The sequence below is a fragment of the Diadema antillarum genome, unplaced genomic scaffold (assembly GCF_040938485.1).
Source record: "Diadema antillarum isolate AM-2024a unplaced genomic scaffold, OU_Dant_1.0 scf00000025, whole genome shotgun sequence".
Lineage (NCBI taxonomy): Eukaryota > Metazoa > Echinodermata > Echinoidea > Diadematoida > Diadematidae > Diadema > Diadema antillarum.
Window position 1 is genome coordinate 4,940,578 of NW_027270914.1, and position 22,775 is coordinate 4,963,352.

At 38.9% G+C, this 22,775-nt stretch overlaps 1 protein-coding gene across 1 annotated transcript; it reads left to right on the forward strand.

The window, feature by feature from the left end:
* The first annotated feature begins 2,684 nt into the window (after positions 1-2,684).
* LOC139733606 (actin-like protein 6B) lies at positions 2,685-19,989 on the forward strand. Its single transcript, XM_071644422.1, has 13 exons — positions 2,685-2,758; positions 8,400-8,476; positions 9,566-9,749; positions 10,275-10,375; positions 11,457-11,554; positions 12,430-12,524; positions 12,966-13,072; positions 13,997-14,145; positions 14,784-14,898; positions 15,895-15,975; positions 16,694-16,789; positions 17,894-18,004; positions 19,585-19,989. Exons 1-13 carry the CDS (start codon positions 2,734-2,736, stop codon positions 19,663-19,665), a joined length of 1,320 nt encoding a protein of 439 aa, XP_071500523.1. The 5' UTR covers positions 2,685-2,733; the 3' UTR covers positions 19,666-19,989.
* The last annotated feature ends 2,786 nt before the right edge of the window (positions 19,990-22,775 follow it).

Genomic DNA, 22,775 nt, shown 5'->3' on the forward strand with positions numbered 1-22,775 from the left:
ATCCAATATGTTTTTATGAATATTTGTACCCTTGTTTTGGATAGGTCGCCAATAATTTGCCACCTGATGTGAGAGGTTTTGCAGGTCTTTGCTTTCATTGGTGTATTTCCTCATTTCTTGTTAGATGTACCTTATTATCGACACACTATTACGTTAGGTTTTGAATAGTGAAGATAATATTTAAAGCTTGGTTTCTAGAGTTCAAATGAAAATGTGTTTCATGCAGGTCAATAATGATTTTTGTATGAATGTATTCGTAGAAGTAATACCAGTTGTACCATAATGTGTTTCATTGTAATAATTAATGTCATCCATATTATTATTGATTTCCTTTGTTAAAATAAGGGAAAGTATTATTTTACTTCATCGCTATCTTCTTCTCCCTCTTTTCCTTCTACGTCTTCTTCTACTTCTTCTTCTCCTTTTTTACTTCATCTTCTTATTTCCTCTCTCATTATCATGATTATCTTATTGCGTATTCTTCTTATTGCAATTGTTATCATTATTGTTAACAGAATAGTTGTTACTTTCGTTATTATTATCACGTGGATCTGTCTCTTTTAATGTGATGAGATATTCGCTAAACTATTGTTGAATCATTTTCTTTCTTCTGGTGTGCACAGCCTGAGTGGATCACGATGAAGATGGTGTAGCTCTTATGGTTTAGCTCTTCACCTTGAACACAGTGTTGCGTTGTTTTAGGTTTAAATTTTAATTTCATTCTTTGTATTCATGTATTCCAAAATATATTGTTTTGTAATTGTTATTCAGATCTAAAAAGTAAATGAATAAATAAATTTATTATTCAATTTAAAACAATTGCTAATAATGCGTCGTTCTTTCTCCCCCAGTCTTCTTATTTGAACAACAGATTTAGAGAATTGCTCTCCCACTTTGATATTCATATTTCTTTTGTATTTACTTAAATACCGAGTGGACGCCTATTTGTCCCGTCGGTGACATATATATATATATATATATATATATATATATATATATATATATATATAATATATATATATATGTATATATATGATATATGTATGATTATATATATGTATATATACATGCTTGATTTTCTTTATGCCTTCTTTTAGTATATTGTTGTACACATGTGACATCACAATAAGCTGTATAGTAATCTTCTCATCCAGCAGTGACCAAGCAGAAATTTCAAAAATTCATAACTTTTGAACCGATTGTCCGATTTTCCTCATACTCTCACTATAGTGATGTGTTCTACTAATCGATGGCTGTTTTCACCCCATTATTGTCTTCACGAAGGTGGATTTGTGCTTTTAACCCATTCTGTGCCAATGAGTCGAATGTGCAAATTTATGTGGCACACGGATGGTTAAACACTCATACATATTCACTATGCTGTGGCATATAGTGGATAAGTCTCCCGACTCGTCGATCGGAGGACTCGAGTTCGAATCCCACCCAGTGCTTACGTCCTCAGGACAAGATGTTTTTACCCACCATGTCCCTCTCAACCCAGGTGTATAAATGGGTACCTGGCAACGCTATAGGGTAATAAGTGCAATGGCAGGGCCCTCTGGTAGGGCAGTGGTAACACTGAAGAGGCTATAATACCCTGGGTTAATAAGACCTTATTGTTATTGTTATTATTATTCTGCATAATTTCATTATCTTGTGTGATTATTAATTGGGTGAAGTTTTATCACAAAAAGAGGTCCCTTCCTCGATCCAATAATTGGCTGAAAAATTATCCCACACCTCTCACTCTCCTAACCTCATCACCTCCGTCCCCTTTCAACCCTTACTACTCGAATCATACCACAACTTCCTCAGAGATCAACGCCAGAAGATTAGACCTATACTTTTTATCACAATCGAGTGAGTAGGAGGGCATTTCATTTTGGTCATGGTTCAAACTTCAAAAAAAAAAAAGTATTATTTGGCTCCTTGTACTTTTCCTAATGACAGAGTGTGTTACACTTACAGCACTGTATAACAGTCAGACGGTAGCCTATAAAACTATTTCATAAGCATTAAAAACATGTGTAAACTTTGTATTCCTCCTTTCAAATGCATACCGCATTTCTATACATACCAATTAATCGAGACATGATCACCTCAACACATAAGAGGAAAATGAAGAAAAAGTATGCTATTTCCCATTTTCCCTCTTTTTCAAATGAAGCGGCAATGAATAATGTACAAATTGCAAATCCAATTTGTTCCCGGAATAAATTTTGGAAATCAATATAATCAAATAAAGTACGACACCAATTATCCGTAAGTTCTTGAACCAAAATTCACATAATACTAAGTATACTTGTAGAATAAGAACTATGCGTCTTTCTTTATAAGTCTCTTCTTGTTTATGACAAAAATATTCAACATACAATGTACCATTATAAGCTCAAACTTGTGTAAATGATACTCTATAGAACCCGGCTGTATCTAAATGAAAATCCCTCGAGGTGGAACTCAAAGAACTATAGGTAGTACTAGATACTTCTAGGTCTACTGAAGATAGATTTTTACAAAAGTCACGAAAACTACTACTGTATTCTGTGTAGAACAAGAGTAATCTGTCCGCAATCGATCAAAGGTAAGTGTCGATCGATCGACAATATGGTCGACTAGCGATAGCAATTGATAATTCACGCGCCTGGCTAGCTTGGAGAACGCGAAGAACGCCGGGTTATCGAAGAGTTTGTGAACCAGCCTTCATCCCCCAAGAATATAATTCCCGAAATAAAAATGAGCGGAGGTGTTTATGGCGGTGGTGAGTATGTCATTTCAATAGAATGTTTCTATCTACAAATGGAAAATCCAAGTAAGCTTGCTGATTCGTGGATGGACAAAGGGGGACTTTGCTACATGACCTATGAACAATTTTACTGGCGGTATAAACGGTCACAATAGCGGCTCCTCCGATCCAGCCAGCTCCACCAATACAATGGCAACTACTCTGACTGCGACTCCGATACTGCACATGAGTTGACAACTGGCCTTCCAGTCAGTGTTTGGTTATTGTCAATGTTTGTTAGTGTTAGTGTTATATTTTGATATTATTCTTGTTCAGAGCTAAACATTTGGGCAATTTCGTCATTCCTGAAGTTTGTTAATTGTGGAGATGCGGAGTTAGACTCCTTCACAGCAGTGTTACCCGCTAACCAGTGCAGTGCTGTCACTGCTGACTCAACTGTAAGAGTCCGACCTACGTTAATCCAAAAATAAATCGAGATTCGTATTCAAATCATATTAATTTCGAAAATGAAGTAAAATTCAGCTCAGTTAGCAACAAAATGGTGGTAGGCCTACCGTTGGGCAGTATTAGCCAGTAAGAATGATTTGCAATGTGCTTAATTTCATGCACACATACCCAAAAGAAAAGAACTCTAACTGTAGAAACGTTAACCGGTTAGGTACCGTAGTTAAGGGTAAACTGGGCCAAGCGGGTAAAGTTGGCCGCCAGCGCGCACAGAACAATTTTATGTAACGTTACTGTGCGCGCTGGCGGCCGACTTTACCCGCTAGGCCGAGTTTACCCATAACTACGGTAAGTTAACTCCGTTGGTCGTTAGATAAAAACCCCAATTTTCGGCCGGCCTCCAAAATCTGGACACTTGCGACCAGCCCCAACATTACCTGCGCAGTGTAGGATTTTGGATCTGAAAAGGCGTAGTATTGCGGTTAAATTTAACCTTGTCTAACGTTACTAAAAAATGTGTCAATTTGAATACTTACCGATGTATTCAAATGAATTATTGACAAGAGGAAACGCGGAACGTAATAAGTCTGTTAATAGTCCATTTCTGTCTAACGTTAAATCGATGACTTTAAATGATTTTGTCAGCATGGATCTCCGAGATTGACAACTGCTCCGACAAAGACGGGATTTGAAACCTCTGCGCTTGCGCGAGTCAGTACTTGTGCACTTGTCAATGTAATGACTCACCCCACTACCCCCGGACATGGGTGCGTCATTTCCTCGTTTGGTCCGTCAAATTTGTGACCCAGGTGTTCGTCATTTTACCAGCTTTGTCCGTCAAATTTTTGACCGAGGGGTGCGTCAAAATCCCATCATTGTCGGTCAAAATTTTGACCGAGGGGTGCGTCATGGTACGTCACTTGGCTATGGAAAACTGCACGCATTTTTGCACGCTGCCGGATACACGTACCGCGAGTGAAATTACAGTGAGCGCTTTCCCGCGGCAAGTGAAAATCAAAGTCGGGAAGCGTTTTGGAATAAGAGGAAAAAATGCTTGCCAGAATCTGGCAAGCAAAGAATTTAAAAGCCACCCTTTCTCCTTACATTTTCCCTCCAACAAACCCATGAAATCATGCATACTCAATCTCAAACCAGGGACTTTTCAGCGATGTAACAACTTAGTTCAATCTTTCCTGTCGAAACGGCAGCAGAGGAACTGCCTGCCGCATGCCATTTTCTGCTCGCGGGATAGCCCGACCAGCTGGCCAGACGCGCGCGCGACGCTGTTAGCTGTGCGAATCTCTACGTACGGCGACTAGGCTGTAGTTACTGGTACCAAGGAGTGAAGCTCCTTGCTGGTACGCAGTACTCGAGCGGGAATATGAATGCCGTGGCGTGGTGTGTATCTATTTGCGCGCTGCAGCAGTTGATGCATCCACCGCACTAGCAATGACCGCGCACACACAGCGCATTCTGCACACACATGTGATTGTCATGTATGGATTGCATGCACTACATACTACACTGTACAGAATATCGTATCAGCAGCGTGATGTACGGTGAATGACAATGCGGTGCTTACATGGTAAGGGAAACTTGCCGAAACTTTTACAAATTATGTGTACGAACCAAAAGAAAATGAAATTGCTTGAATAAAACGTATGCAAAAATCGTTTCAGTATTTACGGGGGTGCGTCAAGTGTACCGAGGATGTCCGTCAAAAAAGTGACCGAGGTGTGCGTCACTTTCAACGTGTTGTCCGTCAAAAAAGTGACTGTGGTGTTCGTCACTTGCAGCGTTATGTCCGTCAAAAAAGTGACTGTGGTGTCCGTCAAAAACCCCGTGTGGTCAGTCAAAAAATGACCATGACGCACCCATGTCCGGGGGTAGTGGGGTGCGTCATTACATTGACAAGTGCATTGTAGTACTGAGCAATTCCGCGGTTAGTAACGTTACATTTGAACAAATTTAGATATTTGTTTTTACTACAAAATTACCATTTATTCATTTCAAGCCAAAATTATGTCAAAAACATGTTCATCATTCCCAGGTTTATGATACAGAAAAGAATGAATACAATCCAAGAAATAATAGCATTGCTATGGCAACTTAAAGGGCTGGTTAGTAACGTTACGAAAAAAGGACATGACAAAAAAATCAATGTCTTGTAACAAAAAGTGTGCAAAAATTCAAGTTATTTCAAACAAAGTGTTGCATTAATTTCAATTATTGCATCATGACAAATGTTCACACAATGTTTTTTAGCAGTTCGACCAATAATTTCTTAGCTAGACCCCCAAAAGCACGGTTAGTAACGTTACGGTTAGTAACGTTACATTTGTCCGGAGTAATTCCGCAGGTCATTTCACCCTTTTGTAATTGACAAAATGTCACATGACTTCTGGAGTATTTAAATGTATTTATCTTTTACCCTTTAGCAAAACTTTGAGGAAAAAATGTCAAAGGAACCCACTGTAATTTGCATTTAAGTGAATTTCAGCATCCCCAGTCCCACATGTACATTTTAAATGATGGTTTTAGATCTCGCGAAATCAATCAATACGAAAGATAAAATCTACTGAATTTGAAAGACCTTAATGATTGGTGAACATCCATGACATTAGTTGATACCTAGATTAAAGAGTAAGATAAAGAGGCACATTTCTTTTATCCATGTCATGTCCACCTAACTGCGGAATTGCCCTACTGTAGCCTTTTTGACCAGGCACTCTTGCTGCGTGACATCATGTAGCGCCCGATCACTTGCTGTGTTGCTGGTGTGGGCGCGTTTCACTCGAACCCTTTCGCTCGCCTCTACACAGCGCTCAGTGAAAGGGCCTGGTTCAAATCAAAGGCTAAAATCATCGCAACTCTCATGCGTTATTCATATCACCAATGCGTAAAGTGCACCACGCAAAGGTTGCATCTATAGCCAAAGAATGAACGAGAGTTACGTACAGTTGTATCTATATGGAGATGATCTTGTAGAAAGACGTCTTTTCAAGAGTAGCCCTACATGGGATAAACGTTGAAATTAACAAGTGAACATAACATATGAATAAAGAAATGTACTTACATTATAAAAGTAAGCCTTTTGCTGGTAAATTCTGAAACTTTTAGTTGCGCGAAAATTTGTGTTGCTTTTCCAAACTTCAACTTACAGAGATAGTGCTCTTTTGACTCATGGTAATCCCACAGTATAACTGTACAAGGAGCGCCCTGTGGTTAATCACAATCCAGCAAATTCTACTGTCATGACACACGCACATCACATCGTTTCACATGTACTGGCACACTCGTTCACCACAGGAAAGTACCTGAGTCACCTCCTAAAATCCATCTATAATTCCAAATTTTGCCCTCATAAACGCAGAATCACCGCAACTTTTCCAAAGCACGTGCAAATTACAATTAGGTCCTGTGTAAAGAATCAGGGTCGCCGAAAAAGCACTAAATATAGAAAAATTACGCCGTTCTGTTGTGAGATTTTTAGCTTATCCCTAGCTCAGATTGTGATGGTATCCTCAAAAACACAAAATCTCTGTACGTGCCGGTGCAGTGAATAAATGTACAGGGGCTGAATGCAAGTGCAGAGTCACCAAATTAGGGCATGAATGGGTGCCGCAATGTCCCTGATGCAACCTTACGCCAACAAGGTATGGCGCGCGCTCATTTTTCAGGGGCCTTGTATTCGTACTGACATTGTGCGCGTGTCTGAAATTTGGAGAGGCTGTCTGAATTTTGGGGAATTGACAAGGTGATAATATTTGGGGATTCTGTGAAATATAGACTGTATCCCCCTAATTTCTCTTGATATTTATTCATGTTTGAATGTTCCAGCGTATTTTGCCCCGTCCCACGCATACTTTTGATTTTATGCGCAAGAAAGCCATGGCGTGAGGGTGGTCGATCTAAAAATAGGTGGTCGACGAATAGTGGCCTGAAACGAAAAACCTGCAAGGCTAGAACTTGTCAGCTACAACTGTAACTCGTAAATGTAGCTGACAATGTATTGTTGATGTAATAAATGAGAAGAACACCCATTCAATTCCTGACCTGCTGAACCCCGCTGCAGAGACTCCAACCCAAAACACCTTCTGATCTGGAGATTCTCCCGCCTGAAACCCCTAGCAAACGGGAGACTCAAAGTTGATGTGTGCAAAGCGCCAAGTTCCTAGGGTTTTAGATGCTCTCTGGTGCTATCTAAGGCTTATTTTTTTCATCATTATATACGATAGAAATTTTAAGTAAGAAATCCTTTCCAACGGGAGGCAAAGAGCCAGGGCGGGAGAAATTAAATCTCAAGCAGGAAAACGGGAGATTTTGCAAAAATGGGTTTTCGGCGGGAGATCTCCCGTCAAAAACAGGAGAGTTGGAGTCTCTGCCGCTGATGTGAAGATGGTGAAAATGTCAGAATAATGATTTAATGTTATAAGCTTGACAATCCTCACATGATGCAACATAATTATAACATATATCTTATACAATTTTAAGATTTTTTAGATAAACTGGCCTATTTTTGCCTCATTTTGCCTGGCTGTGTTACACTATACATAGTCTCAAGAGTAATGCGCATAGTCCTGCGTGTACATTTGTGTTCGGTGCCGTTGTAGCCATTAGGTGGCGGTTTTAGAGCCCCCGGCAAGGTGTGGATATGTGGCTATACTGTTGTAATTCACCCTGATGCCAGTGTACTACAGTAAGTTGTAGGTGTTCTGTGATAAGGACTATTAGTCCACACAGACTGGTATGTTCACTGAGATTCTATCATGACTCTCATGATCAGTTAAAATTTTACTCATTTCTGATTTCTTGCTGGCTGTTTGTAAAGGGAACCGTGCCATGTCATTGTTAGACTTTTCAGACAGTTTTCTTTTCTTCTTTTTGTAACAACACAATGATTGCACTTTTTTACCTCTATGCTCCAAAAAGTCTGAATTCAAAGTTTAGGTGGTTACATTACAGTATAAAGTTCAGTTAAGTTAAATTGCCTTCTGAACCGTGTAATGTTTCCTATTGGGTGTAGATGTACAGTATTATACATTGTAATTTACATAATTTTGCGCTCAGTCAAGTGTATTCATGCCAGTACATATAATACTGTAACATGTCTTATTCTTGGCAGTGTTTAGGATCAGAATTACACTACTGTGCTTCTGTTTAAATAGTATCACACACTCACAGTGTACCACTACTTTGTTTTCTATGGCAGATGAGGTGGGTGCCTTGGTCTATGACATCGGCTCTTTCTCCGTCAGAGGAGGCTATGCAGGCGAAGACTCTCCAAAGGTAGGAAGACTGTATATGATGCTCACATGAACTGTTCACACTTGCAACTGAATATGGCAGTGTTTGATATTTTAGCGTTTACTGCGTGCAGTGTTTAAGGGAAAGTGACTGGTGAACGAGAAGGTGTTTTGGAGTTGGAAAAACATGTCTGTAAAAAAGCATTAACTTAAGATTCACCAGGTTGGCATAAAATTGACATAAATCCACTTTCCTTGCTATGAATATAGAATCCAGTCTGAAGTGGTGATTATTCCTGTTGGCAAATACTTTATATGCCATATATTCGCGAGTCTAAATTTTCGCAAATCGGGAATTCCTTATGATTTCGCGAGTGGTTTAATTCACAATCGTGGAGTCCTGCACTGAACGTAGAAGTGTATGTAATATGTGTACAATGTACGTCACATTCACATCGGGATCACAGTCAATATTTTCGCTTGTCTTTAATTTCACAAATAGCACCTGACTCGTGAAATTCGCAAAAATAAAAACCTTGCAAAATATTCGGCATATACATGTAGGTACTTGTATCCCTGCAAATGCTTGGCAAAATATCATCCTACTTAGTTATGGTCTCAGTAGCCAAGTTATTGTTTAAATGTTTGTGTTTTTATTATAACCTGTGAATGGTTACAATGTACATTGTACATTTTTATCCTCTTTAATAGACATATTAGATTTTATGGCTGTATGTGTAGGTACTGTATTGTGGGCTCAGTCATGAAGGTGGGTTTTTGGTATCATTGAATCATAGGACACCAATAGCAGCTATTTTCGTGATGCGTTTTTCTTTTCACTGATATAATCAAGGTATGAAGAGAATTTACACGGAAGATTTATGACCCTTCACATTTGAAGTAAATTAAGAGAATCATGTGAGAAATATCAGGCACTTTCCTTTCTCTCCATATGGAGGATTCCCAATACATTCCTGTTTGGATGACCTGACATCTTGCTGATAATAACTATCTTTTTATCTCTTCACCTTACACCTCCCCTTCTAAAATTCTCTTTAATTCCCTGTGAATACATAATTGCTAGGAGTGCAGTGACCTCTCAAAGATAAGTCCTTTGTCTATGTCTTCCCAGGCTGAATTTCCAACCACAGTTGGCATGGTTGACTGCAAGGATGAGGAGTCTATGGATGTAGACGGCCAGTCACAGCCAGTCATTCGAGACGGCACGGCAAAGAAGCGCTACGTAATCGACACACCCTACCTCACCTTTGTGAGAGAGGGAATGGAATTGAATACTCCCCTCAAGGATGGCATGAGTAAGTCCTATCTCGGGGCAGCCCAATGGTCTGACCTGTCTGTCGGACCAGTAGGTACCCAGTTTTTCCATTTCTTACTGCTCCATTTCTGAAAACGTTACTGGTCCGACAGTGATTTTTGCTGGTCGTGGAACGTTGGATTAGTGCCAGTGTGCAGCATTGCCTATCTGCAGACAAATGCCTCCCTCTATTGGGACTGGTGAAGTTTTTTCCATGGATTACACACATTTTAAAATCATAGTTGCATGTTACACATTGCATATACCATATGACAAGCACACAGTGACAGGCATGCATATTAATGGCACACCGTGTTTGAAGTTTGCGAGTTTGTCGATTTGATCATACATCCCTGGTAGGAACAAATGTTGCTCATGATTGGTGTGTACAAACTTTCATAAGTCACAAAATGTATGTCAATGTGGTCTTCCAATGTCAGTTCACTTTCAAACATGGCTTCACAGTGCCCATTGTCTTTTATATTATCCATCATATATGAACTTTGTTTCCATGTTTGTGTCACAGTTGAAGACTGGGACATGTTTCAGGGAATACTGGACCACGCCTACAAGAAATACATCAAGTCTGACTCCACCCTGCACCCTGTACTCATGGCTGAACCTGCAGTAAGTTTACCCATTCTAAGTCAAGGACAATGCTCTCAAGTGCAAATGCTGTGGCATTTATCAAGAGTGGTCCCATGGGGATGAAATATAGTGGGCCATGGTGAGCAGTGTAGTGGGAAGTTTGATTTGTTCGAAATTAGGAATCGCAACATGGTTTTGATGTGCTGATGAGAATAGCAGATTGTGTTTTCATTACAAGTTGTAAAAGACAGAAGCCATTTTGTGAATATCTGTTTTGGAAATGAAAATTTACCTCAAGGCAAGGGCTATCAGAATTACAGAATTAAAGCTTGTTGTAAGCAAAAGATCAGAATCCTAAGTGGTATTTGATAGTAGTCACAATCACCATTAGTACCGAAATTGGCAGCATACACTTTTAGGTGATAACTTTTCATCCCACAAATCTCCAGTTGATGACTTGTACATAAATCCTCACAAGGTTTCCTAACTTGACATTGATAAAAGTAAGTTATTGGTATATCCTGTACTTTAACATCAGCTTGTTGCAGTTTTGTAATGACTGAGCAACAATGACTTTGTGTGAATAAAATTTATATGAATCGGAAAACTACAAGGATGCTAGAAGAAGCTTATTGTTAGCAGCAGAACATCATATTGTAGTTCAAATCCAGTTTTCTACATCGTAGAAAAATTTGATGATTTTATCTATTCAGTATGATGATACAGAGGCTATGAATTATGTGATCATCAGGGCCCCATTTCATAAAGAGTTGATATGATAGCAACACTTGATAGAGCGGCAGTTGTCATGGTAACAACAAGAAGCCAGCTTCCTGATTGGCTGTTGCTACTTGAAGTTGCCATTCCAGCAAGAGTTGCTATCATAACATCTTTTATGAAATGGGGCCCTGATGTATCATAGTGTGTGTGGGGTGTGTCGTCGTGAGTGTGCATTATCTTTTCTCTCTTCCTGTAGGCAGTTCTTACTTTTTCTCAGTTGCTTTTACTGCACAATTAAATGTGCATTCATTAACAATAGAGCAAATAAGCCTACGTGTATCTCCATGTATTACACAATAATATTGAGTTTGACTTTGCTCTCCTTTCCTTTTTGCTTCAGTGGAACACGAGACACAAAAGGGAAAAACTGACAGAACTGATGTTTGAACATTACAGCATACCAGCCTTCTTTCTCTGTAAAAGTGCTGTCTTGTCTGCGTATCCTTTGCTAGACTTGGAGAATTTCTACATGGTTATCATTATCGTTATTATTGTTATATTTTTTATCATGGTAGTATTGTCGTCATAATCATCACCATAATCATCATCACCACCATCATTAGGATTATGATTGGTGTACAATTACTGTATGTTTGTTCTTACAACAGCAGCAAGACCACCTAAAACTATTACTGTATTCTTGGAACCACCACAAGATAAGATGTTGCACTTGTCTTCTGTTATGACTTAGTGAAATCAAGGAGGCATCAGGTATCACTTGGGGGGCAGGCAAGACCAAGTGTTTAGCCATCAAATAGCTGACAATAGCAACTTTCGTAGTGAAGCCAACCTACTATTTACTGTGTGGTGTTTATTATCCATTTAAGTCTTTAATTTTGGCATATAGTAAACCTAGAAAGTTTGTGTGTAGATATTCTTTACATTTTGCAACTCAAACCAGAAAACCTGAAGAAAAAAAAGAACTTTCATCTCAGACTCTGTAAATATGTATTCCTGAGCAAATTTATGCAGTTGAGTCTTGAGGTAGAACCCTTTAGCATTTGATTATTAAGTTTTTGTGCAACATTAGTGAACATGTACTTCAAATCTCATAAAAGAGTTACACACTTTTAAGCAGTTAGAATTGGGGTATTTATCTTCTTGCATTGCATACTTTGTGGTAAGTACTGAGTGACAATCATTGCACTCTCAGTATAAAGTTACTGAGTAGGATGTTACTTTTAGTCTAAAGTCATGATTTTATGCTGTTAATGGCATGCAATTTTTTTCTGATCAGTTTTGTTTGTTTGGTTGGTTGGTTGGGTTTTTTTTTTATTGGGCACTTGGACTCCTTGACCAGTCCTTTTATCAAGATTTGCAAATGGAAGAGCAACAGGTTTAGTCATAGACAGTGGAGCAACTCACACAACAGCAGTACCTGTCTATGAAGGCTATGTGAACCAGTCTGGTAAGTGATCAACTCATGTTTTTCTTAGCAATTACAGAATATTTCAACCCATGAACATCAAAAGCGGTTGTGGCCACTGTCCTCAAAGCATCACCCTCCCTCGTCTTTTATAAGGTTACTAAAGTATTGAAGAGGGAAAGTATACAGTCCCATTTTCAATTTCTTTTGTAAATAGTTTTATCAGTAAAAGATAGGTATATTTTCATATATTTTTGGGCAGCATTGGATAAGTTTAAAATTACCAGAACAGGACATTGCTACATAGCAGTGACTAGCCATTGAAATGATTGATTTCTCAAAGAATTTAGAGATTCAATAAATTGATTATGCATTGTAGATGAACAACATGAAAATTTTTATGTTTCATTCATTTGCTTATTCTTTTGCTCTGTCTCTTTCTCTCTTTCTCTCCTGTGCTCTTTAATTTTGCCATCCTGACAGCTATCGTGAAGAGCCCCCTCGGTGGTGATTTCATTACGATGCAGTGCAAGGAGTTCTTTGACGATGAAAAGATTGAAATCGTGCCATCCTACATGATCGCCTCAAAGGTAAGATATGCAGGCTGTGCCTCCCTTGCTTCTACTTCCTTAGCTGACATTCAATCAGATTCTGTGTATGCAGAAACCATACAGTAGGGCAACCTAAACTCCACTACACAGGCATGTTGATTATCAAACTGTTGAGGACGAGTCCTGAGTATACTCGGGCAAGGGTGTATAGGAAATACGTGTTGTAGCAAAATCAGCCCATCCTCAACGGGTTCAAAAGAAGATCAGCACCAAATGAATGCCAGGATCATAACTGCTCTGCGTTTTCTGATCGTACCCCTAGTTGTGTAGTCGACAGAAGTTGTATAAATTGAATATTCATGAAGGCAAGTGTACAAAGAATGATGTGAATATTTGTAGCAAGATGTAAATGAGAACATGTATGGCAGTGAAACATAACAGGCTTGCCAGTTTGAGCCAGATCAGGCAAGGATAGGATTGTTCATGAGTGAAGAGACCTATGACAGATGGTACTTGAAGTAGTGTATTTTTCGGTGGACTGCAGTAATAAGAAGAAGTTATAATCCTGTTCAAAATATATCCCTACTATACAAGCCAGCCATTTTCGTGTTGCGTATATATTGTTACAACACAGGCGATGTGTTCATGCACAGCTTTCTCATGATATTAGCTTAAATTTACAAAGGTAATACAAAGTCTATTCTATGGATCATGCAAGTCTTGACTGTGTAAATGCAAAAGACATGTCACATACGCAGAGATACAAACCTGAAAGGTATACCCTTTTTTGTGTGTTTTTAGTCTGTGGACTAGATTTTTAAATGTGGCTTTGATTTTAAACTACCTTTATAAAAGTTCAGGCCATTAGCTTTGACTTTAACATTCTACCATATCATGTCATATAAAAAAAGGTGTAGGCTGTGATATATATTTGTGTCATGTGGCATTTATGGTATTCAAAAGGAAACTGTAAAAGAGAACGCGCCGCCCAACTTCAAGAAGAAAGAGCTGCCCAACGTGACGAGGTCGTGGCAGAACTACATGGCCAAACAGCTCATCCAAGATTTCCAGGCCGCCACTCTGCAGGTGTCAGACACACCATACGAGGAAGAGTGAGTATTCATGGAGTCTCCATGAATTTGAACCTCAGTCAGATATTGACTCAATGATATCATACAGGCTATTCAGACAGACAATAAGAAATTACGATACTAGAAAGGTTGCTGACTGGAGTTCGATTCTTCTAACTTTGCGTGAAGTTTGCTTTGACATTTGCAGTGGGAACGCAGACCATAGAAAAATTACTTACATTGTTTGTCATGTAACTTGCACTTGATGTTTGGAATCCTCCCTTCAGTCACAAACCAGACATGCAGCTAGCCACCCAGGACATTTTACTTCCTAGCCAGAATTGCTTCACAGAAGACTGCATCACAAATTGTGCATGCAAATCAAAGTATTAACAAAGACTTGTGATGTTTTTAACTGCACAGTTTTTCTTTGCAATTAAATTGAACAAAAATTGGAGATAGTATGGTGAAATTTGTAAAGCAACTGTACCTACTGCGATTTTTTTTCTCTTTTTTTTTTCAGATTTTATATGTTGGATTGTCTATAGAATGTGCCGGATGCAACTATGATTATAATGTCACAATAGCCTGGCTAGCTAGTTACACATCCGCACGTGCCGGAGTGGAAGTCAAGTGTCTAATAAGTAATATTGTAACACTTTTTGTACAACCTTTCCTAGAGCTGCAGAACAAATGCCAACGGAGATCTACGAATTCCCCAATGGTTACCATCGAGAGTTTGGAGTGGAGAGGTACCGAATTCCAGAAACGCTCTTCGATACATCATTGGTGAAGGTAGCGTCACATGATTGTGTTTTGTTTTATTTCTCATAAAACTTTGAAACATGATTCATGATGATGATGATGAGAATTTTTAGTGACATCATTCTTAAACACTGTAGACTATGTCCTGTCTTCAGCGAGGGCCCTCTAGTATAGCCAAGATTGAAGTATTTTTTAGACAGAGGGTAGCAGTCTTCATGTTGCAGTCAGGCTGAAAGACTGCCTATTGTTGATCTGATTGTGGCATTTACTTGGTCATACAGCAATGACAGATGTGAAGCAGTCAATGAATTTCTTCGTTCTTTGAAAACAGACAAACTAGGCAAAAATTACTACCTACGATACCTCCTGCGCCTGATGTACCTGTACAGTTGTGTGGTGTATGTATATTTATTACAGCGGTATTGTTTTCTACACAGGTTATCATTTGCAGTCCTGAGAAGTCTGTTTGTTCACCTTTCCCCCTCCCCCCCCCCCAAAAAAAAAAAGAAAAAAGAAAGAAAGAAGCTACATTGCACAGCTGAGAGACACTGATTTAGGGGAATGGCAGTTGTATTACTGTAAAAGTGGATATTTTTGCGGTGTTGAAATTTTCCCACGATTTCGCGCAACCAGAAACTACCGCAAAAATAAAAGGACGCAAATATTTTTGCTTGCCATGTGTTCCAGTAGTTGATGTCTCGATTCCGCGAGATTTAAAACATGCAAAACTCTTCTTACCCGACTGAGTGCAAAAAAAAAAAAAAATAGTAGTGCAAAATTATGAACTTTTACAATATTCTTTAGCAAGATTTTAAACAAGCAGTTTCCACTTGAATCTGTCTCATGAAATCAAGACAGACTTGTCTACAGAAGTCTCTATCATTTAGTAGTGAATTTTCAATCCCTTGATCTAAGTGATGTAATGCAAAAAACCTGCAGACAGTCTAGATCAGATACTAATAGCCAGTCAGTGCTGTCACATTCATCTTTATATCACTGTGTCTTCTGTGTAATTTCTTGTGACAGGGAGCAGACGGGAACAGCATGTTAAGTATGAGCCATGTGGTGACTACCAGTGTGGGCCTGTGTGATGTGGACATCAGAGGGGTGAGTCTAGCTCTTTGGTATGCTATGAGCGCTTGTTGTTGGTATATGACATGTTTTATACACTGTCCTTCAGATATGTAGCTATGATTTGATGTATGAAAACTACCCATATGAAAATATGGATGTACAAAAAAAAAAAGAAAAAAGAAGAGGGACTTATTGACTCATTTGTACAATATTAATTTGGAGTCTTTTCATTTTGAAGGTATTCTTTGTGAACATGAGTTATACAAAAAAGTCAGTACAGCATTTTTGTATGTGTTAGACATCACTTGTGTTTATCAGTTTAATGTCAGATATCAAGTCTTACAAAGTTTGTCATGTAGTATGCTACAACTGGAAGGGAGACCTGTAGGTTCAGAAATGATTCATCTTATGCTATATTCGTGCCATGTTGCAGTGCTCTTTGGCAACACTGAACACGGGCACCGGTCTGACGGTCCCAGACAAGTAAAAATCACTATTGGACCAGTAACTTTTCAGGAATTGCTAAATTTACTGGTCAGACATGACAGGTAGAATAACAAAAATCACCATTGTCGGGGCCAGTTGAAAAAAAAAAATACAGGACCAGGAGGAAAAATGGGTTAGTGTGTAGCCTTGTCTTTGGTGTGCTTTGAGTGCTTGTTAGTGCACAGAAGCTCTGTGATAATTTTTTGATATACTGTGTAAAGTCATCCTTTACATGTCTAGTCTTGGTGTTCTCTTTCTGTGGCAGGCACTCTACAGCAATGTCATTGTAACCGGGGGCAACAGTCTACTCAGGGGCTTCACGGACAGGTTACACAAAGATCTGCAGGGCAAAATTCCACCGGTAAGTATATTACCAGTCTTGAGAGCAGTATGATGACTAGTAAAATTTATAAATAACATCAAAGGAACCTGCAGAGGGAATGAGTCTGAGTAAAGACAGTCAAACCTGCTCTAGTTATAACCTGTATGTAATGATCATCTGCCAATGGCAACCGCATGGAAATACCCCACAAAGAAAGCTTGTATATGTAGTTTAATCACTTATGAATAGTAACCACCTGTGTAATTTGACCAGGGAACATATGTTTGGTTTCTATTAGCTGAAAACTATGCACAATTCTCACTCAGCAGCATAGAAACCTAGTTTTCTCTGGCCATTGTGCTGAACAAATTCCAGGAAATTCACCTTCAACAAAGCCAACCAGTGATTGTTTTCAAGGGGCAGGGCTACTAGTGTGTGCAAATGCATGTATGCATGCATTGTGTGGTATCATGGTGTGCGTGTAATCCTACAATTGTATATTGGACACCTAAAATATCTATCATAAGTGTCAAACAAGATGAACTTGTTTACAATGACAACCTGGCCATAGTAACCACATTTTATGTTTCTCTTGTGCAGTTATAAACATGTAGATTCGTTGTAGGTTCTCTACTTATCCTTGAACATGTTATTGTCAGCTTTTTACCTCCGCCAAGGGAGGAGGTTATGTTTTCGTTACTGTTGGTTTGTTCGTTCATTCGTTTGTCCACGTGCAAAATAACTCAAAAAGTAGTTAACGGATTGGGGTGAAACTTGCAGAAAAGGTTGCATTTTGGGGGAATTTATGAAGGATTTTGATATTTTGTCAGGTAGGGTCAATGAACTTGGGAGTTCAGGCAGGGCGTATTTGAGGTTTGCATGCGCGCACTAAAGTGCGTGCTCTAGTTTTTGCTGGGGAGAGGTGCGCCGCGCATCTGAGGGTTTATGACGTAACAAAGGCTTCTATATTGGGAAATTTTTCAGTGGGTGAAAATCACTTATCTCTATGGAAGAGCAAGATCATTAGTGGAAAGTAACTGCTTGGCGGAGGTCTGCGCTCTCAGAGTGCTTTTCTAGTTTAGTAGTTTGATGTGTATCAAAGCGACATCACTTTGATTTTATCCCTTGTCTTTGGTTTGTCAGAATATGAAGCTGAAACTGATCTACTCCAGCAGCAACTCATCAGAAAAGAGATTCAGCTCCACAGAACGGCGGTTCAGTTCATGGATAGGTGGCTCAATACTGGCATCATTGGTAAGTGTTGGTGTAACAACACAGGAATAAATGCATGGGACCACAAGTATTTGATTAGCATATACTTAAACTGATGTAATTGTTTTGCTGTAATAACGCAGGAATGAATATACGGGGACAAAAGTATTTTGACATACATGTTAATAAAGGTTACATAGGGTGAGATTTACAAGACACCATAAGGAAATGCTGAAAGGACTGCCCTCATGCCATACCTCTTGCTATGTTATAGTCAACGCCATGCGAACCTTGAGAGATCATATAATTAATATATGTATAGAGATATGATTGGCAACTGTAGACGGGAGTCAACCTGGGGGTATGTCCATTTTCCCTGCACATTTGGCTTGGGCAAAGAGTTATAGCTATATGTCACAATCACTTTTGTTTTCAAATTCATCTGGTAATCTTTTACTCCATTGTATTATCAATGAATAGTGTTTAATAGAGGACATACATCTTGTAGGCACTTTATAATGTGCTTATATTAAAAGTCAGTCACTGAGATGACTGTCATGAATTATTTCAAAAAGACATCTTGCAAAAATGTTCTTGACCATGTCTTCAAGCAAGTAATAATGTAGTGGAAAGTGGGACAAAACTTGATAGTGTCAGTGACTTGCCTCAATACCTTTCATCCTTTGTCCTAAGGCCAGCAGGAAAGACTACCTCAGCCAGATAAGGCTGTTCCCTGTTTTTTTTTTTTTTTCCTCATTTATTTGTATTCATATACAGTGTACTCCCGTTATAACAAAGTCCTCGGGACTGGTGGCTTTCGTTACATCAAAATTTCATTATAACCAAACAACATAGTGTATAAAGATATATAAATGATGATTTGGGGATCCGAATTTTAATTTCATTGTAAAAAGAATTCTGTTATAACCTTGTTTGGTAGAGCAGGAGTGCATTGTATCATTATTACCTCCGCCAAGGGAGGAGGTTATGTTTTCGTTGCGGTTGGTTTGTTCGTTAGTTAGTTCGTTAGTTAGTTAGTTAGTTAGTTTGTCCGTGTGCAAATTAACTCAAAAAGTAGTTAACGGATTGGGATGAAACTTGCAGGAAAGGTTGAGAATGACACAAGTACCAAACGATTAACTTTTGGTAGTGATCCGAGAATTTTGGGGGAATTTATGAAGGATTTTTGACATTTTGGCAGGTAGGGTCAATGAACTTGGGAGTTCAGACTGCGCGCATTTGAGGTTTGCCTGCGTGCACTAAAAGTGCATGCTCTAGTTTCTGCTGGGGTGAGGCGCGCCGTGCAGCTGAGTGTTTATGACGTAACAAAGGCTTCTATATTGGGAAATCTGGCGACTTTCAGCACATAATGCTATAAGTACGTATGGGTGGAAATCACTGATATCTCTACGGAAGAACAAGATCAGTGGTGAAAATGATTTGCATGCTTGGCGGAGGTCTATGCTCTCAGAGTGCTTTTCTAGTTTAAGTATTCATTCATTCATTCAATCAGTCATTAATTCTATCGTTCATTCACTTATTCATTCTTACAGACATTTGTTCATATACTCTCTTGTCAATTCAATTATTTATTCATGATTTTGCTTTGTTTTCAAATGCAGGGCACATTCCAGCAAATGTGGATATCCAAACAGGAGTACGAGGAGCAAGGCAAGACAGTGGTGGACAAAAAATGTCCATGAAGGCACTTACCACCTTTTTAAGCCAGGATGGACCTATCTACAACCAGCATGCATGAGATGGAACGATGCAGTGTTGGATCCCAAACTCTCAATTTGTAATCAGGAAATTGCCTAAATGCAAGACACAGTCATCTGGACGAAACCTGGACAAGCACGCACCTCACCACAGGGATTCGATAGCAGAGACTTCTCAGCTGCTGCCATTATGGTCCGTCACTACACAGCCAAATAAGGTTGCCAGACATTAATGTACTTATATGAAATAGTACAATGCTTTGTTTTTCTGATTTGGGCGGGTTTTCTCTTCATTTTTTTTTTTTTTTTTTTTTTGGGGGGGGGGAGGTTTTAGACTCTCAAGCTTTCAAGTGATGTATAATTTGCTCTACTTTATTTCCAAAAACTTTCCACGTCAGAGAAAAGAGAGTTGGCCTACCAGATAATCAAAATATGGAGAGAATCTGCCTTGAAGTTTAGATGCAGGCATGTGTCCAGGAAATAAAGCATCAAATGTTCTGGGTCCATTCCAAACACCATAGCAACATGCTTCATTAAGGTGTTGGGGTTTCAAAACATTGGCAGATTTTGCCTGCCAGGTACATTGTAGGAGGTCTTTGAGCTGCCAAACTTTTGAATGAAAAAAAATATTTCTCACTTTCTAATCATCTCACATTATTTTGCTGTTTTCTTTAAACTCTTGCAAGGTAATGTGACAAGTCACATGTGTGGGGCAACATACAGTGCACTCCCGTTATAACAAGCAAAGTTATAGCAAAATTTCAGATACCACAAAGTAAAATTAACCCTAACTTACCCCCCCCCCCCCTCGACGAATTCCGCGACCATTCTGGCGCGCAAAATTTTTTGACCGCGCCGCTCGCTGACTTTTTACTTTTAAGTCTCCAGCAACTTTTGAGACCAAATTTGTCGCGCCCGGGCATACCGTTCCGAAGCCACGCCCCTTCAAAAAATTTTCGTCTACCCCAAAATTGCTCAAAAACGTGATTTTGTGTACAAAGTCAATACAAATTGTGTTTTTTTCAATTAATTCATATAAAGATTCATATTTTTAATTTTAATGGCTGAAATCAATTTATTTTAGTATAATTATGCTTCAAAAAATGTGTATGACAAATTCTGCTGAAAAAAACAACGAAAACAAAAGTTCGAAAAAACAAGTTCGAAAAAACAAAGAAATACGTTAAAAAATTGATAAAACAATAAAAAACAAATTAATTTTGATACTGAATTTTTTTTTTACGCTCAAATGTTAGGAATGTAACTTTTTTTTTGGAAAATTTTTGGAAAATGTAACTTAACAGTCTTGTAGATTACATCCAGCTTTATGTTCATGCAAAATTTTGCGGCAATCGCGCGATCAACGGCCGAGATCTGAAGGGGGGGCCATAATGGCCCCCCCCCCCCCCCCCCCCCCCCCAGGAATTCAAGCTCGCTAAATAGCCCAGGTAAGTTAGGGTTAAGGTCCCACAATTATCTGTAAGTTTCCATGCATGCTTTTTATTCAGCTATAACAAAATTTTAATATAATGACAAAAAACTCTTGGTCCTTAAGGCTTTGATATAATGGGAGTAGCCTGTATTTTATGCAGTCGTTTTCAGCCTGCCCAGAATTATAACGTCAGACTTGTGGCTCAAAAGAGGAAAATAGCAAATTTTGAAAACATTATCCTATAATTTAACTGCAGAGAGAATGCAAATATTGCATTGTCATTGCACTATAAGAACATGTTAGGTAACTACTTCAGGTAAATGTAATGGTATCAGAAATGACTTGGCATGGCCTTTGTGCAGAGGAAGTGCTTGTGTGTCAAAGGTCAGGTCCCCTCCCTAATCCTGAACTTCCTGTCTGGTAGAACCAGACACCTTTCTCACCAGCACTAGAGGAGGGCCAACTATACAATGGCATCTCTGATTTCATGGCAGTGTACATGTATATTTAAGTGTATACTTTATGTATACAAAGCTTACATGTACACTTACATGTACACAATAGCAAAGGCAGACTTTCCTCTCAAGTTACATTTTTACAGTGTGTATTTAAAATTTTACAAGAGAATGCACTCCTTGATTTGGCTGCTCCTCAGTTGCTTGTATGCGAAGCATGTTAGCATGAGGAGTGAGCCTACCACCTTGCATCTCCCTGAATAATCACAAAGCAGTTGTACAGGGTGTATGGATAGTTCCCACTCTAGTACGTACTCATTATATAAGCTCTTTGGGTAGAACCTATTTCTAAGAGGTTGAACTCTGTTGTGTTTGCAGCCAGTCACTAGAATGCAGAGAAACCGCGCAATAGTGAAAACCTGACAGCCATGACAATTACCTTGATATTATCAGGTTTCTCACTATACCAGGGTATAAAAACAAAGAGATATAGAGTTGGGACCTACAAAATTGCATTGTTATATCTGACCTCTTTATGCGAGGCTCCACTCTGGTAGGATCTCTGTGCTGTCTGATTGTAAGAACCATCCTTTGAAAGAGAAAAGTACTCTCTCTTATATAAAATTAAACCTGTAAATATGTACATATTTTCTGTAAATGTTATGCAGGACTGATATGGGGGGGGGGGCAGGGGACATATTGTTCAAAAAGCATCTTTGCTAACTTTCATCACATTACATGGCATTTTTATCCCCTATTGCTTTCAGGTATTCATATTTATGAATGACAATAAAACCAGTCCTATACTATTATTCACGCGACTTCTAACACGCACTTCATGTCTAAATTGTGTCCTCTTCCAGCTCAAATCTTATTTTTAGTTTCCGTGAAGTTTGTTTGGCATAGCAAAAAACCATTCAATGTGAGCAAGACAGATTTAAATCATTGTAGGAAGTACACCAGAGGAATATCAAGAAATATTCTCCCAGGCTTAGATCCCCATCTGCTAACAGATTTCATAGAGGTCTTCACTATTTTATGATTCATGATTAACCCGTTGAGGACGGTTTGATTTTGCTACAACACGCATTTCCCATAGACGCTTTCCCGAGCATACTTGGGACTCGTCCTCAACAGGTTAATGTTCAGTTATGATTACAGTCATCCTCTGCTGTTTCGTTGTGTATTGATGTCAAATTTTATTGTTT

Bases quoted from the DNA above. Each gene is read 5' to 3' on its own strand.
- LOC139733606 (XM_071644422.1), top strand. From the start codon at position 2,734: ATGAGCGGAGGTGTTTATGGCGGTG. The intron at 14,146-14,783 runs GTGAGTATTCAT...AACCTTTCCTAG, and splicing joins GACACACCATACGAGGAAGA to AGCTGCAGAACAAATGCCAA. The intron at 15,976-16,693 runs GTGAGTCTAGCT...TTTCTGTGGCAG, and splicing joins GTGATGTGGACATCAGAGGG to GCACTCTACAGCAATGTCAT.